The 15,405-nt window shown below is 38.1% G+C and overlaps 1 protein-coding gene across 1 annotated transcript in view; it reads left to right on the plus strand.

Annotated features, from left to right (window-relative positions):
- The window catches only part of PGM5 (phosphoglucomutase 5), a 229,360-nt gene that overhangs the window by 29,411 nt on the left and 184,544 nt on the right, over positions 1-15,405 (plus strand). The window contains exons 2-3 of the mRNA XM_044659347.1: positions 4,518-4,680; positions 15,139-15,285. Of these exons, the coding sequence (XP_044515282.1) occupies positions 4,518-4,680; positions 15,139-15,285 (310 nt within the window). The remainder of the gene's footprint in view (positions 1-4,517; positions 4,681-15,138; positions 15,286-15,405) is intronic.

A 15,405-nucleotide genomic window follows, 5' to 3' on the forward strand; every position in this document is an offset into this window, starting at 1 on the left:
CTTTCTTTCTTTCTTTCTTTCTTTCTTTCTTTCTTTCTTTCTTTCTTTCTTTCTTTCTTTCTTTCTTTCTTGTAAATCCTTATCTTTTGTCTTTAAATTGATATTAAGTATTGGTTCCAAGACAGAAAAGCTGTAAGGGCTAGACAGTTGGGGTAAATTGACTTGCCTAGGGTCACACAGCTAGGAAGTGTCTTGAGTTCTGATTTGAACCTAGGACCTCCCATTTCCAGGACTGACTCTCTATCTACCAAGCTATTTACACCCTCCCCCCCAATCTTTTTTTCTTTAAAAGGCCAATCTTCTATCTGATGAAGTTTGGTTTATTTGGCCTCCCCCCCCCCCCCCCCCCGGTGCTCTTTCCTTTTCTCCCTGGTCTTTTATCATTTATCTTACCTGATTTTCTGCCCCTATATGGACTCAAACATTTAGGAATGGGGCAAAAGACCACTGAATGCCATAGCTCATTTGGCTAGGTCTGACCAAGGGACCAGGGGCTGCTGATCTCTGCTTTAAAGCAAAACATGTCAAGTCATAAACTGTGATACAGGGTTGTTTTCTTATCTTTGCCAGATATCTGTTTTTCAGTTATAGAAATATGCTTGCCACTCCCATTGTGCTCTTGGGAGCATTGTGTAGGATGACTGGACAATATCACCACATGTCACTGTTTGCCTCTGATATTCAGCAACAGAAACCTGATCCAGAATTTCTGGTTGTAGAGTAGTTGTTCTTCTAGGGATAGTTTAAATATGTATTAAAAGGCATTGGCTACAAGTGATGGTGCTGTATTAGAAATCTAGTCATTAGTGGGAAAGAGGGAAGGGGTCAAAGTAGGAGGAAGGTCTAGGCTCATGATGGTAATTGCCAAGTCTCATGGTTTCTAACTCTGCCATATCTCTCTCAGACAGCCTCTTCTCTTCATTCCCATAATCATCACCCTGGTTCAAGGTCTTGGGAATATTGTATTATTGCCGAATTGGTCTCTCTGCCTGAAATCTCAACCCAACCCAGTCTATCCTCCACAGAGCCACCAAAGTGGTTTTCCTAAAGTGCAAACCTAACCATGATACTCTCCACTACTCAATAAATTTTAATGGCTGTATATTACCTCTGGAGCAAATATAGACTCCTTTGTTGGGCATTTAGAGCTCTTTACAATCTGACTCTCTCAATGGCTAAAAAGTCACTTAAGTGCTTACTACTTGCCAGGCACTCTGCTAAGTTTAGAGATGTAAACATAACAGAGAGACAAACTCCTTCGAGGAACTTACATCCTAAAAGGGGGAGACATATATAATGGGGAATGGTGACTAGGGCAAGGTATTTTGATTTGAGGAAATACAGGGATCACTATGGGGTTATAGGGCAAATGATTGACATGCCCCCTCTAGAAGCAATGGAAGTACAAATTTGATTTCTGTTCCCAAAACAAAGGTGGAAAGGGAATGGTAAAACAGGGAGATGGTCAGAGTGAAACATGGTCAGAGTTTGGGTCCAGCTAAATGTAGTGGTCTAAGAAAGTTTGTGTTCACATACATACTTGTTGGGGTATCATGGCCCCAAGTAGGAGTTCCAATGTTGAGTGTCATAACCCCTCTGGGGCATGGTATTTACAGGTCCATTTCAGGGGGTGCAGCAATGCTGCATATCAACATAATTGCTAGGGTGAAGCTGACCTTTTAAGCCTCATTATACATTACTTGCCTTTACCCAATCTATGGCTTGCCCATATTGGCCTTGCTGTTTTCTCTACCATTTCACTGGCTGTCCCCCATGATTGTACATGGGGCATCTAGGTGGCTCGGTGAATAGAGTGCTGGGCCTAGAGTGAGAAAGACTCCTCTTCCTGAATGAATGAAAAAAAGTTAAGGGTTTTCTATGGACTAAACACTGGTTTAAACTAAATTTTTACTTAAATTTAAACCTAAACACAGCTAGGTGCTGGGCATACCCAACTAATCTAAAAAATTCAAAATAATCCCTTGCCTTTAAGGAGAACATTTATTAATTTATTTTTCTTTTCTTTCTTTTTCTTAAATTAAATTAAATTTAAATGAAAAATTTTTTTCCCATGGTTACATGATTCTTCTTGTCTCCCTCCCCTCTTCCAAAGTTGACAAGCAATTCCACTGAGTTATACATGTGTTATCACTCAAAATCTATTTCCATATTATTTTTCATTCATTATTCATTTTCATTATTCATTATTCATCAATTCATTATTATTCATTTTTGTAAGAGAGTAACCTTATAAGACCAAAACCCCAAATCATATGGTCATATAAATAAGTGACAGATCATATGTTTTCTTCTGGATTTCTACTCTCACAGTTCTTCCTCTGAATGTGGATAGTGTTCTTTCTCATAAATCCCTCAGGATTGTCCTGGATCACTGCATTGCTGCTTGTAGCAAAGTCTATTACATTTGATCATCCTGCAATGTTTCAATTACTGTGTATATTGTTCTTAAGGAGTTTATTTATGTATAAAGTAGCTGTAGACAACACATGGAGGGGAATGGCGGCCGAGGAAGAGCTTTTTAGATTGGAAAATCAATGAGATGATTGGAGCCCTGGAGGTCTAGATTGACTCACCTTTTCTAGGAGCAATGGAAGTGTAGCTTGGCTTCCAGCTGAGCCTGGGGAGTTTTATGTACTGCTGTGTATACAGAGAGAAACATATTTATTTGTTGGTGGAGGAGATGAACAAAATGCAGCGTATTTGTGTAAGGAATTTACTGAGTTTGTTCCAGAGCTTCTTCAGGCAGCTATGTGGATGGAGGGCATTCTAAGGAGGCAAAGGATAAAGACTTGAAAATAGCAAACATTCATGGGAAGCTAGTCTCATCATATCTATGGACTGATTTGAAATTCTAAAGACTGCTAGGATGAATTTCCCCTGGTTGAGAATATTCCTTCTGTCTTGTTTTGAGTTAAGATTTCATCTTTCTTCAAGCTACAGAGCTTGTTCACTCTTGTGCATTTGCTAGTATATTTTAAAGTCTAAAATTACTTCTACATTTTCTGTTTACTGTTTTACTTGGATAATGGGTTTACTCCATAGTTGCTATTTCTAATGGTCTTTTGTATAATTAGCATTTAGTGGGAAGGAGTTAAAATGTCAAGTCCAGAGAGGAAAGTGATAGGATGAGAGGCAAAAAGATGGCTGAGGTGTGAGATCAAAGGATCTAATTGAAAGGATCTTGGTGGTCATCTAGTCCATTTAATTAACATTTTTTATTGATTTTTAAAAAATTGTCTTCATTTTCTAAAACATTTCTCTCTTTCCTAGCCCATCTCTTGTTACTGTCTCACTCTCTCCCCACAAAAGGGAAAAAATGTAGTTCAGTAAAGCCGAACAATGCATTAGCTGAATCTGACAGTACAGGTAATATTCCACACCCATAGTCTATTGCCTCTGCAGGGAAATGCATTTTGTAAGTTCTTCTCTAGGGCCAGACTTTGCATAATTATACAATATTGTGTGTGGGGGTTCCCCTTTTCATTTGCATTGTTGTATTCATCATATACATTGTTTTTCTGGTTCTGTTAACATCATTCTTCATCAGTTCATACAGATCTTTCCAACTTTCTCATATTCATTACTTCTCATGGTACAGTATATTCTGTTACATACATGTACAACAATTTGTGTAGCCCTTCACCAAAGGATAGAAATCTGCCCCTTCCTCCCACCCATTTCTTTACTACCATAAAAAGTGGTGCTATGAATATTTTGGTATGTATGGGACCTTCTTTCGGTCTTTGACCTAACTGGGGAGAGTAAGATAAATACCTACCTACCTGAAAAAAAACCCCTACATGGGGCAAGTAGGGAAGAATATGAAGGGGGTAGCTAGCCGGACCTAGAGACAGGAGGTATTGGGTTCAAATGTGGCCTCAGACACTTCCTAGCTGGGTGTCCCTGGGCAAGTCACTTAACCCCCATTGCCTAGCCCTTACCTCTCTTCTACCTTGGAACCAATACAGAGTATTGATCCTAAGACAGAAGGTAAGAGTTAAAAAAAAAGGATATGGACCCTTAGGTCACTTTCCTGGCATGATTCCAAATTGCTTTCCTTAATGGATGGACCAAAGTCACAACATCTCCAAGAGTGTCTTAGGGTGTGCCTCTCTTTCTGTAGCGAACACTGTGGTCCAATGCTGCTTATTCCCAATCTTTGTCAGTTTTCTCAGCATGAGATGAAACTCCAATCATTTGGATTTCTATGTGTGCTACTATTTGTTATTTAGAATACTCTTTCATGTACCAAATCTCTCATTTTACAGATAAAATTCAACTGATAGCAAGCATCAAAAAGCGGAGTTTGTACCCAGGTCTTCTGATTACAGAGTTGGTGTTCTTTCCTTTGACTTTCTGGGTTTTTGATTCGGTTCCAGTAGGCCCTCACCTAAATAATCCTTTGCTCCAAGATTTCTGGCTACTGAATGTGAATCTTCATGGTTCAGTTACCTCTGGACTTATTCAAATTGTTCATTTTTCTTTGGTTGGTTTAGATTGGTCGGCTGATCATTGGCCAGAATGGCATCTTGTCCACACCTGCTGTTTCATGTATTATCAGGAAGATCAAAGCAGCTGGTGGAATCATTCTTACTGCCAGTCATTGCCCCGGAGGACCAGGGGGAGAGTTTGGAGTCAAGTTTAACGTTTCGAATGGAGGTAGGTAGACATAAATAAATGGAACACACTTGTATATCTGAAATTCTGTGAAATGGGTTGATAGATAATACTACTTGGCTCTTTCCTCCTTAATAGTTGCTTAACAAACATTTATTGAATACCTGCTGTATGCCAGGCACTATGTAAAGTGCAGGGGATGTAAAAAAAAAAGTCAAATCATAGTCTCCGCCTTTAAGAAGATCACAGTGTAAATGGAAGATCCCTAAAAGTTCTAATAAGTTCAGATAATTTTAAAGCTGAGAGGGATTTTAGAAATCACTTAGTATGGGAATTCTTAACCTTTTTTGTATCATAGACTCTTTGGTAGTCCTGGTGAAATCTATGGGCTCTTTTTTTTTTTTAAAATAAACTCTTGCTTTCTGTTTTAGAATCAATACTAAGTATCTCTTCCAAGGTAGAAGAGTGGAAAAGGGCTAGACAATTGGGGTTAAGTGACTTGTCCAGGGTTACACAGCTAGGAAATATCCAAGGTCAAATTTGAACCCAGGATCTCCTATCTCTAAGCCTGTCTCTCTATCCACTGAGCTACTTAGCTTACCCTAAACCTGTGGACTTTTGCAAATAATATTTTAAGTGTATAAAATGAAATACATAGGATTACAAAAGAAATTAATTACATTGAAATAAAATTATCAAAACATTTTTTTAAAAAAATCCATGGATCCCAGGTTAAGACTCTTAATCTAGTTCAAACCCTTCTAATCCTCACAATGACCCTTTAAAATCGGTGCAATATTCCTAGCTGGGTGACCCTGGGCAAATCACTTATTCTCCATTGCCTAGCCCTTACCTCTCTTCTGTCTTGGAACCAATACAGAGTATTATTATTCCCATTATTTAGTGGAGGAAACCCCGACAGAGACACTAATGAATTTGTTTATGATCCAAAGCTAGTAAATGCCACTGCTAGGATGGGAACTCACATCTCTCCTGCTTATTCAATCCTGGGTTTTTTTTCCCCACTAATAGAATTACACACAATAGGCAAGCTTGAGTAGTAATTGGCAGGAGACTTAGATTAGACAGTTATTTACTTGGAGGCATGAGCAGCTTCTTCAGTGACTCTTGAGAACAAAGTGATGTATTGTAAAGAACAAGTGACCTAAATCAGACTTCTGAAACTTAATGGTCATATGACCGTAGTGGTTGCAGAGCCCCTTTGTATGTTTGAGGACCCTAAAGAACTTTTTTTTAATATATTAACATCCATTAAATATTGGCACCAATGTATTCATAATAGCATACATTTTCTAGGTGGTCTGTGGATAGGGAGCAAGACCAGGAGTCAGAAAGACAAGAGTTAAAGATCAGCTTAAGAGCTAATATATTAGCTACATGACACTGGGCAAGTCACTTACCCCTGTTTGCCTCAGTTTCCTCACCTGTAAAACGAAGATAATAATAGCACCTATCTCCTGGCATTATTGTGAGGCTGAAGTGAGATTTTACATATTTATATATATAAATACAGATGGACATAAATATATAAACATACACTCACACATGTATATATTTATGTGTGTGTATATGTACACACATAATGTACATATACATACAATATAGATGTGTATATATCTAATATATACACAATGATATATATCCGTGTATGTATATATATACACACTGATAGTTAAAGATATGTGCATACACACAATACAGATGTACATATATAATGCATATATAGCACTACATGCCTCTACATACATACATACTGCTCTTATATACATATACAATGTTTCTATGTATGTATATATGCTGTTATAGATATAATGTATATACACATAACATAGATGATGTAAGGATGGGATTTTATGCAAAGGAAATGGAACCAAAGGAGAAGTCAGTTGCTAACAGTTACTGACAGTTGAGACCAGCAGAGGATTCTGGGGGAATTTCTCCCAGGAGGAGAAGGAAGAGGGGTCTTCGGGAGGAGGCATAGGAGGAGTGAGGAGGTGGACAACCCAGCTCTGATCCAGTCCAGAGGGCTTCCTGAGGATCTTTCTTTTGGGCCATTTCATCACAACTCATCCTTCAAGACTACAACCATCTAGTCAACTAAGATTTTGGACTCCATTGGGAGCAATCTCTTAGTCTCCTTCACCCATTGTCCATCCTTGCTGAGAGACCCTTTTCAGTCAAAGTTTACAATTGTAGGAAAGGATAGAAATAGAAAATAGAAGTAGAAGGGAAAGGGGTGAAAGGCAGAGGGATTTTGGGGTACCCTCTTTTCTATTCTTATGGGATTCAACACTTAGGTAGGAACCTTAATGGTTTCTACTCCTAAGCTTCTCCCCCCCCCCACATTTCCCTTCTACTTCAATGAGTCCAAAATCTTAGCTAACTAGATGGTTGTAGTCTTGAAGCATGAGTTGTGATGAAATGGCTATGATCAGGGAATCAGGGTTTCGGTTTCCAAAAGAAAGATCCTCAGCAAGGCCCCTGGACCAATCAGAGCTGGGTTGTCTGCCTCCTCACTCTTCCTTTAGCCCTTTGCCTGAAGACCCCTCTTCCTTCTCCTCCTGGGAGAAATCCCCCCAGAATCCTCTGTTGGTCTCAACTGTCAGTAACTGTCAGTAACTGATTTCTCCTCCTTTGGTTCCATCTCCTTTGCATAAAATCCTATCCTTACAATGCACAGATACATACAATACCACATGCATGTACAACACATATGCTCTTATATACATATATAATATATATCTATGTATGTATATACCTACACACATAGTTATAAATATAATGTATACATACAATGCACACATGACACTACATGCATGTACACAATATACACAATGCTCATATACATATAGAATGCTATATATCTATGTATGTATATATGCTAATAGTTATAGATATTATACACATATACTCAGATGTACACACACAATACACACATGACACTACATGCACATGCATTCTTATATACATATACAATGTAATATATATATGTATATATACATACTGATAGTTATAGATATAATGTATATATATGCACCATAGATATAACTTAAATGTACACATATACACAGTGCACACATATCACCATATGCATGTACACATACACACATGTTCTTATATACATATGCAATGTAATATATCTATGTGTATATATATATACTGATAGTTATAGCTAGAATGCAAATACACATATAACATAGATGTACACATATACACAATGCACATATAACACCACATACATGCACACACATGTTCTTATACACACATCACAACATATATACCTATAGATGGTTATAGATGTAATGCATATGCACACAACATAGACATACATATACACATAATGCACACACAACACTACATACAGGTGCACACATGTTCTTATATACATAGTATAATATATCTATATATGCTGTTAGTTATAGCTATAATGTATACACATATAACATGTGTACACATACAATGTACACACAACATTACACACATGTACACACATGCCCACATAATGCTTTTAGCACAGTGCCTGGCATATAGTAGGCATTATATAAATGTTAGCTACTAATTATTTTTGTTGATATTTACCAAATTAAAAATTCAAACTGACTTTGGGGGTGACTTGTTCCCTTTTAAAGTTGAAAATATCACCTAATAATATTCATTATTGATAGGGTCCTCCCTTGTAGGAAGTGGATATGGGATCAAAGGATGAGTAATTCTGCATAATAAATCTGAGTAAATGTGGTCTCTGGACTAATGGGTGCAATTTCTAGAGGAACAGGAGAAAAATGGGCAACAGTCGCTCCCTAGTTCTCTCTGTGCCCTGTCCTGAGGGACACTGCATGGTAGCCAACCAGTTTCTTCCTAAACCCACTGAGCATCAGTGCCTCTTGGTTCATTTTGCATTCATTCAGCAAATACATATTTAATAGCTAATATGTATAAGTCATTGTAGGGTGTAGAAAGATAAAGGCAACACAATCTTTGCCCCTCAAGGAGCTCACAGTTAAACAATGGGATTAGGGCATGGGCACAAACAGCTGTAACGTGAGGAGGTCCTGGATAAGTGCTTGAAGAAATACAAATCATTACAGGTATTCAGTATATAGAGGTTTAGCTTTTGGCCAGTGATATCAGTGTAAGCTTCTTAGAGGAGGTGGCATTTGAGTTAGACATTGATGGATAATTTAGAAGCTGACAACTGGAGATGAGGCAAGAGGTAGGAAGTTTAGGGAGAGAATTGCATTCATAATGAGAATGTACAATGTATTTTGGGAAATAGTGAATAATCTGCTTTCTTGAATAGAGTGAAGGGCAGAGAATAAGTATACATTAAATGTATGTCAAGGATTTTTTACAAATATTATCTAATTTGATACACATTTGTGAGGCAGGTGCTATTATAATTATCTCCTTTTATAGTTGAGGAAACTGAGCTAAACAGAAGTTAAGTGACTTGTCCAAGGTCACATAGCTAGGGAATATCTGCATCCAGATTTGAAGTCATGTTTTATGGATTCTAGGCCCAGCACTCTACCCACTGAAATTCCTACCTGCCTCTAATACTGGGTTCATAGAGGGGAATAAGGTAGAATAAGGTCTATAAGTGCCAGGGTAGGGATTTTAATCCTTATTTGATAGGGAAAGGGGAGCCATTGGTACTTTGTAGGAGGTACTATGACTAGAATTATACTGTAGAGAAATTAACCTAGAGGCGAAATGTAAAATGGATTGGAGAAGGGGAAAGATTAGTCCTGGGAGGAACTTAAAATAACTGTGAAATTGTCAGAACCTGAACTAGGGTGTTGACAAATGCAATGAAAAAGAGAGGACACATGAAATACTTTGCAAAAGAAGAATGAACTGGATGTCATAACTATATGTAGAAACTGAGAGAGGGAACAAAGATGATTGATATTTTTAGCCTGAGTGACAAGGAAGATAGTGATGTTATTAACCATGGGACCACGGGAGAAGCCTCAAGGAAAAGGAAGATGATTAATTTTGTGAAAGACTGAATTTGAGGTATAGATGGGTCATCTAGGTAGAGATGTTCAAAAACCCTTGGAAGTGCTGAACAGGAGCACCTCAGTGAGATTCAGTCCATGGTAGAAATTTGGGATTTCTCCATATAGAGGTGATGGTTGAAGGCACAGGAGTGGATGAAGTCACCTTGGGAGACAAAATATGAAGCAGAAGGTGCCAAAAACAGAACCTAGAAAAGGCTAGCAATTCAAGAGAAGAGGAATCAGCTGAGAAAGAATAATGATGAGGAATAATCACAATCGTAGGAGAATTAGGCCAGCGCAGGGTCAGAAAAACCTAGGGATGTCCACGTGGGATTTGGAGGATGATGACAGGGTTAAGGCATCAGAAAAATGAGTGAAAAGGAAGACAGACTGATAGCAGAAAAAACTGAATGTGGTTTCAATAAAAAAGTAGAGGACAAAAGTCAGATTACAAGGAATTCAGGGATGAAAGGATGGTAAAGATGTGGAGGCAATAAGTATAGCTCACTCTTTTATAGGAGTTTGGCAATTAAATGAAAGCAAGATTAGATAATAATATGAAGAAGCAGCAGGATTGAAGAAAGACATATATTTTTTCCTTAATTAAGAACAGAGAAGATTAGGTATAAGGTAAGGAACCAGTGAAGGAGTGGTTAAGACAAAAGCTTATTTTTTAAATATCACATATTCCTTTGTCAGTATGATATATATATGTGTGTGTGTATATATATATATATATGTATGTATACATACATATATATGTCCCTTTTCAGATTAATGTTTTTAAATGCATAATATAAAATATACAGGATTATGAAGTAAATAAATTATATTGAAACAAAGTTTTAAAATATATTTAAAAAACAACTTCATGGGCCTCAAAGGGACATGGGTTAAAGATTTAAGAAAAAGAGCATAATTGATGGAGCAAGATGTCAATGGAGTCTGGAGAATGGGGTCAAAGCCATGTAGGGGAAGGAATTAATCTTGGCAAGGAGGAGAGAGGTTAGATGAGATTGTAGAGAGATTTTGAGGTGGCTAGGAGAGAGATTACAGGAGTTTTTCAGATGGCTTTAATCTTAATAAATTGAAAAGCAAGATGAGCTACTGAAAGTGAGGGTGTCTGAGGGAGGAGTAGCCACTGGGTAGTTCTGTTACGGAATCAATAGAGGTAAATAAAAAACTTGCTCTATACCTTTTCCCTTGGTAGAATCATCCACTTTCATGGATTCATTGATCACTTCTATCCAGATGATTCCCAAATCAATGTGCTATGTGTAAGCTACACCTCTTCCATGAACTCTGGGCCCATTTTTCTAATTGCCTTTTGGATTTTTCCACTTCTGTGTTCTGATGCCAACTCACATTTAGTATGGACAAAATTGAACCCATCATCTTCTCTCAAAAAACCTGCTCTTTCCCACCCCTCAAACTTCCTCCTTTTTCCTAATGGCACCACCATTTCCCAGTCCTAGGTTTAAAATCCCAGTCACTTTTGAGCTATTCTTTCTTGTTCTTAAATCCCATTCTCTGCCATGGCCTATTGATTCTACTTTTACAATATTTCTTACCTCTGTTCTTTTTTCTTCTTCTCTCAATTTACAATGTTGCCTCTAGTTTAAGCCCTTATCATGCCTTTCTTCTGAATTGGCCCCTCCATCTCTATTCTTTCTCTCTTTAATCATTTTTTTTTACATAGCAGGATAAACAATTCGCTTGAGCCACAGGTCTGACTGTATTACTTTCCTACACAAAAACCTTCAGTGGCTCCCCATTACTTCTGTGATAAAACATATCCCAGGGCAGGTAGGTGGTTCAGTGGATCAAGAGCCAGGCCTAGACACAGGAGGTCATAGGTATAAATATGGCCTCAGACACTTCCTAACTATGTGACCCTGGGCAAGTCACTTAACCCCCACCCACTGCCTAGCCTTAACTACTCTTCTGCCTTAGAACCAATATACAGTATTGATTCTAAGACTGAAGATAACGTTTTTTTTTTAAAAAACAACAACTACATATACTCTTTAGCTTACTATTTAAAGCCACCTTCAATTTGGTCCTTAATGATCTTTCCAACTTCATTTCACGATATTCCTCCGTATGTCCTCTATCTCGAAACCAAGATGGATTACTGGTTATTCCCTGAATTTAATATTCCATCTCCATTTGTTTGGACATTCCTTTCTCATCCCAGCTGTTGTAAGCCTTCCTTTCAAGGCTCAGCCCAGGTGCCATTTACTCTGTAGAAAGCAGGCTATTTGAAGGCAAGACCTTTTTCATTCTTGTATTTATATATTGACACTTAGTAGGTGCTTACTAGATGGCATAGTGGATAGAGTGCTTGGCCTGAAGTCAGGAAAACTCATCTTCCTGAGTTCAAATCTGGCCTCAGACCTACAAATTGTGTAACCCTGGGCAAGTCACTTGACTCTGCTTGTCTCATTTTCTCATCTGTAAAATGAGCTGGAGAAGGAAATAGAAAGCCACTCTAGGATCTTTCCCAAGAAAACCCCAAATGAGGTCACAAAGAATACAAGGACTGAACAATAAAGGTACATAATGATATTTATTGATCAGTTTACTTCCCTGATCCCTCCCCAAGATTACCAGGTGAAAGGATTCTTTTGCTCTTCCAATTTTCATAGGATGCTTTGGATCTCTCCTTTTCCCCCATCGCACCCTCTGCTATATCATGTTTACCTGGATGCTTGTCATATGCCCCTTACCTACTTGAGGGTGGGGATGGTGCCTTTTAAAGACATCTTTGAACCTCCAGGTCCTGGCACAATACTTTTCACATAGTAGGTGCTTAGTGTTTGACTGGATTAGGAGCAAGTGAAGTCTCAGATGGGTTAAATCATATGAATTTGCAATGGAACCAACCAGAAGACTTTGGGGACTTTCTTTAGGAAAGTTTGACATTTTGAATATGAGAACACTGAGAGCAAGTGATGAGGGTATCAGAAGGTCAAGGTTAGTGAATGTTAACTAGAACATTCCTTAACTACCATTCTAACCGAATGTCTCATTGTAGTGTGGAAGGAAACGATTCTACGTACTTAAAGATTTTGCCAAAAGAATACAAGGGTTGGCTGGTTCTACCAAGCTGGAAAAGCTTTGACTAAGGGCCGGGGTGGGGGCACAAAACATTGCTGTAGGAGGACTAGACAAGTGAAATTCAGAGAAATCCATTGCCAGGTTGGCTACAGAGTTATGCAATTTTTTTGACTCTAGAAGTTGTTTTCTGGGAGTTGTTTTCTGGGTCACTGGAAGTAGCACCTACACTGATAACTCCATAACATCAGAAGGGTGTCCACAGGAAAATGAAGACTCATAGAATATTAGGGCTGGAGACTTAAAAGGTCATCTAGTCCATAAACATTACTCATGACATCGTGCAAATATGTACAACTTGCGCCGTTCTGCTAATCCTACTCCGGGCATGAGAAATCGGTCGTGACTTTGGCATCAATATTCAGCCAGAAATATTTTTTAAAAACATGGATCATCCCAAGAACACAGTATATTGGGTAGGGGCCAAGCAGAGTTTAATACATTCTCTTATCCAGCAACCACAAAAACAAACACATAAACAAAGAAACCCCAACACACTTTTCTGATTTTTTGAAGGAAAAAAAAAGGAATGGAGTGAAGGAGAGGGATTGGGAGTTGTTCTCTGGTTTCCATAGTCTTCCTGTGTGGGTAACCAGTTCAAGAAGGATCTTGGTCAGCAAACCAGTAGCCCTCCAGTACAACATTAAGAGTATTTGATTTGCATTTACAGATTCTGAGATTAAATACAGACTCCTCCATTTTCTACCTTTGGGCAAGTCACTTAGCCTCAGTTTCCCTTCTCTATAAAATGAGATCTTGTAATGAGATCTCCTTTATTCTCTACCTAATGTATTGGGATTGGCTTCTTTAGCTAGGTAACTTAGTGGGTAGAGTGCCAAGCCTGAAGTCAGGAAGACATCTTCCTGAGTTCAAATCTGGCCTCAGATTCTTAACTAGCTATGTGTCCCTAGACAAGTCACTTAATCCTGCTTGCCTCAGTTTCTCATCTGTGAAATGAGCTGGAGAAGAAAATGGTAAAATACTCCCATATCCCTGCCAAGAAAACCCCAAATGGAGTGATAAAGAAAAAATGAAAAATGACTCAGTAACTTTTGTTCAGTGAGTATTAAGTGTTCATTGTGATGTTAGGTTCTGACGAAGCATTTTTAAAGGAGTAAATATGGTCTCTGCTTTGAATTTTTCTGAGGATATAAGGTAAGGCTTACACTTAGAAAATAACTAATTATATGTTTGATGTCCCTTCAATAAAAATAAGCTTGTTTTAAAATAGCAATTGACTTTTATACAGGACTTTAAATTTTGCAAGGCATTTGCCATCTTATTGGAGCCTCATAACAACCCAGAAAGATAGCTATTAGCATTATTATCCCCATTTTACAGATAAGCACATTAATGCTCAGAGAAGTTAAGAAACTTGCCTGTGATCAGGAAGTCAATGAGCAGCAGACAAGATTTGAACCCATGCAGACACTTCCTAACTGTGTAACCCTGGGCAAGTCACATAACCTCCATTTGCCTTGGAATCTTAACACTCTTCTGCCTTGGAATCAATACAAAGTATTGATTCCAAGATGTAAGGTAAGGGTTAAAAAAAAAGATTTGAACCCATGTCTACCTGACTCCAAGTCTAAAGCATATCAGAATCAATTTCTCATGTTTTGTTTTTAAAAACAAAGAAAGAACCCCTCTTAGTTTCTATCTTAGAATAGGTTCAAAGACAGAAAACTGGCCAAGGCTAGACAATTTAGGTTAAGCAACTTACCCAGGGTCATGCAGCTAGGAAATGTCTGAGCTCATATTTGAACCCAGGATGTCCCCACTCCAGACCTGCCACTCTATCTACTGAGCCACCAAATGTCCCTCATATTCTTTTTTGAAGGATTTGTAGTTACATTCTATTTCAAAGATAAATTTGGGATTGACCGAAGCATGAAGTTGATTGAGTAATCCAGCTAAAATTGTACTGAGTTAGACTGTAAAACTCCATAAAACCCTTTTCAAGCCTACCTGAAAAATTAGTTTTATTCTCAGGCTCTTTAACATGGTGGTCTTCATAACTTGTTTCCATCTCTTCGCCTGGATTGAGGTAGATTATATAACCAGATCTCCTTGATAGATATCAAACTTATTTCCCATTTAAAGAGATAAAAGTTTTGCAAAAAATTTGCACAAAAATGCAAATAAAAATTCCCCAAACATGTGGGCTATTCATTTGAAATACCATATTGAAAAGTAGGTAATACTTGCTAACGTGGATTTGAACGTTGGTAAAATAGAGGCTATTTGAGTAATTTTCATTTGAGTGTGAAAACAGACAAATGGATCATTTTCTTTACTGGCTTGGAAGGGAGTGTCATCCTTCTGAAACTGAACTTGCATGTATTATTTTTAATTCTAGGTCCTGCACCAGATGTGGTTTCAGATAAGATCTACCAGATCAGCAGAACCATCGAGGAGTACGCCATCTGTCCAGATCTCCGAATTGACTTATCTCGACTGGGAAGACAAGAATTTGATCTGGAGAACAAGTTCAAACCCTTCAGAGGTAACAGAATAAACTTAATTTCAAATGATACAGCATCGTAACTCTGTGGATCAGGAGGACTGGCATCGTCTTGGGATCACTATTATGGGGGAAACAAAATCAGAGATGTTTAGGTGAACC

Source organism: Gracilinanus agilis, chromosome 1 (assembly GCF_016433145.1).
Source record: "Gracilinanus agilis isolate LMUSP501 chromosome 1, AgileGrace, whole genome shotgun sequence".
Lineage (NCBI taxonomy): Eukaryota > Metazoa > Chordata > Mammalia > Didelphimorphia > Didelphidae > Gracilinanus > Gracilinanus agilis.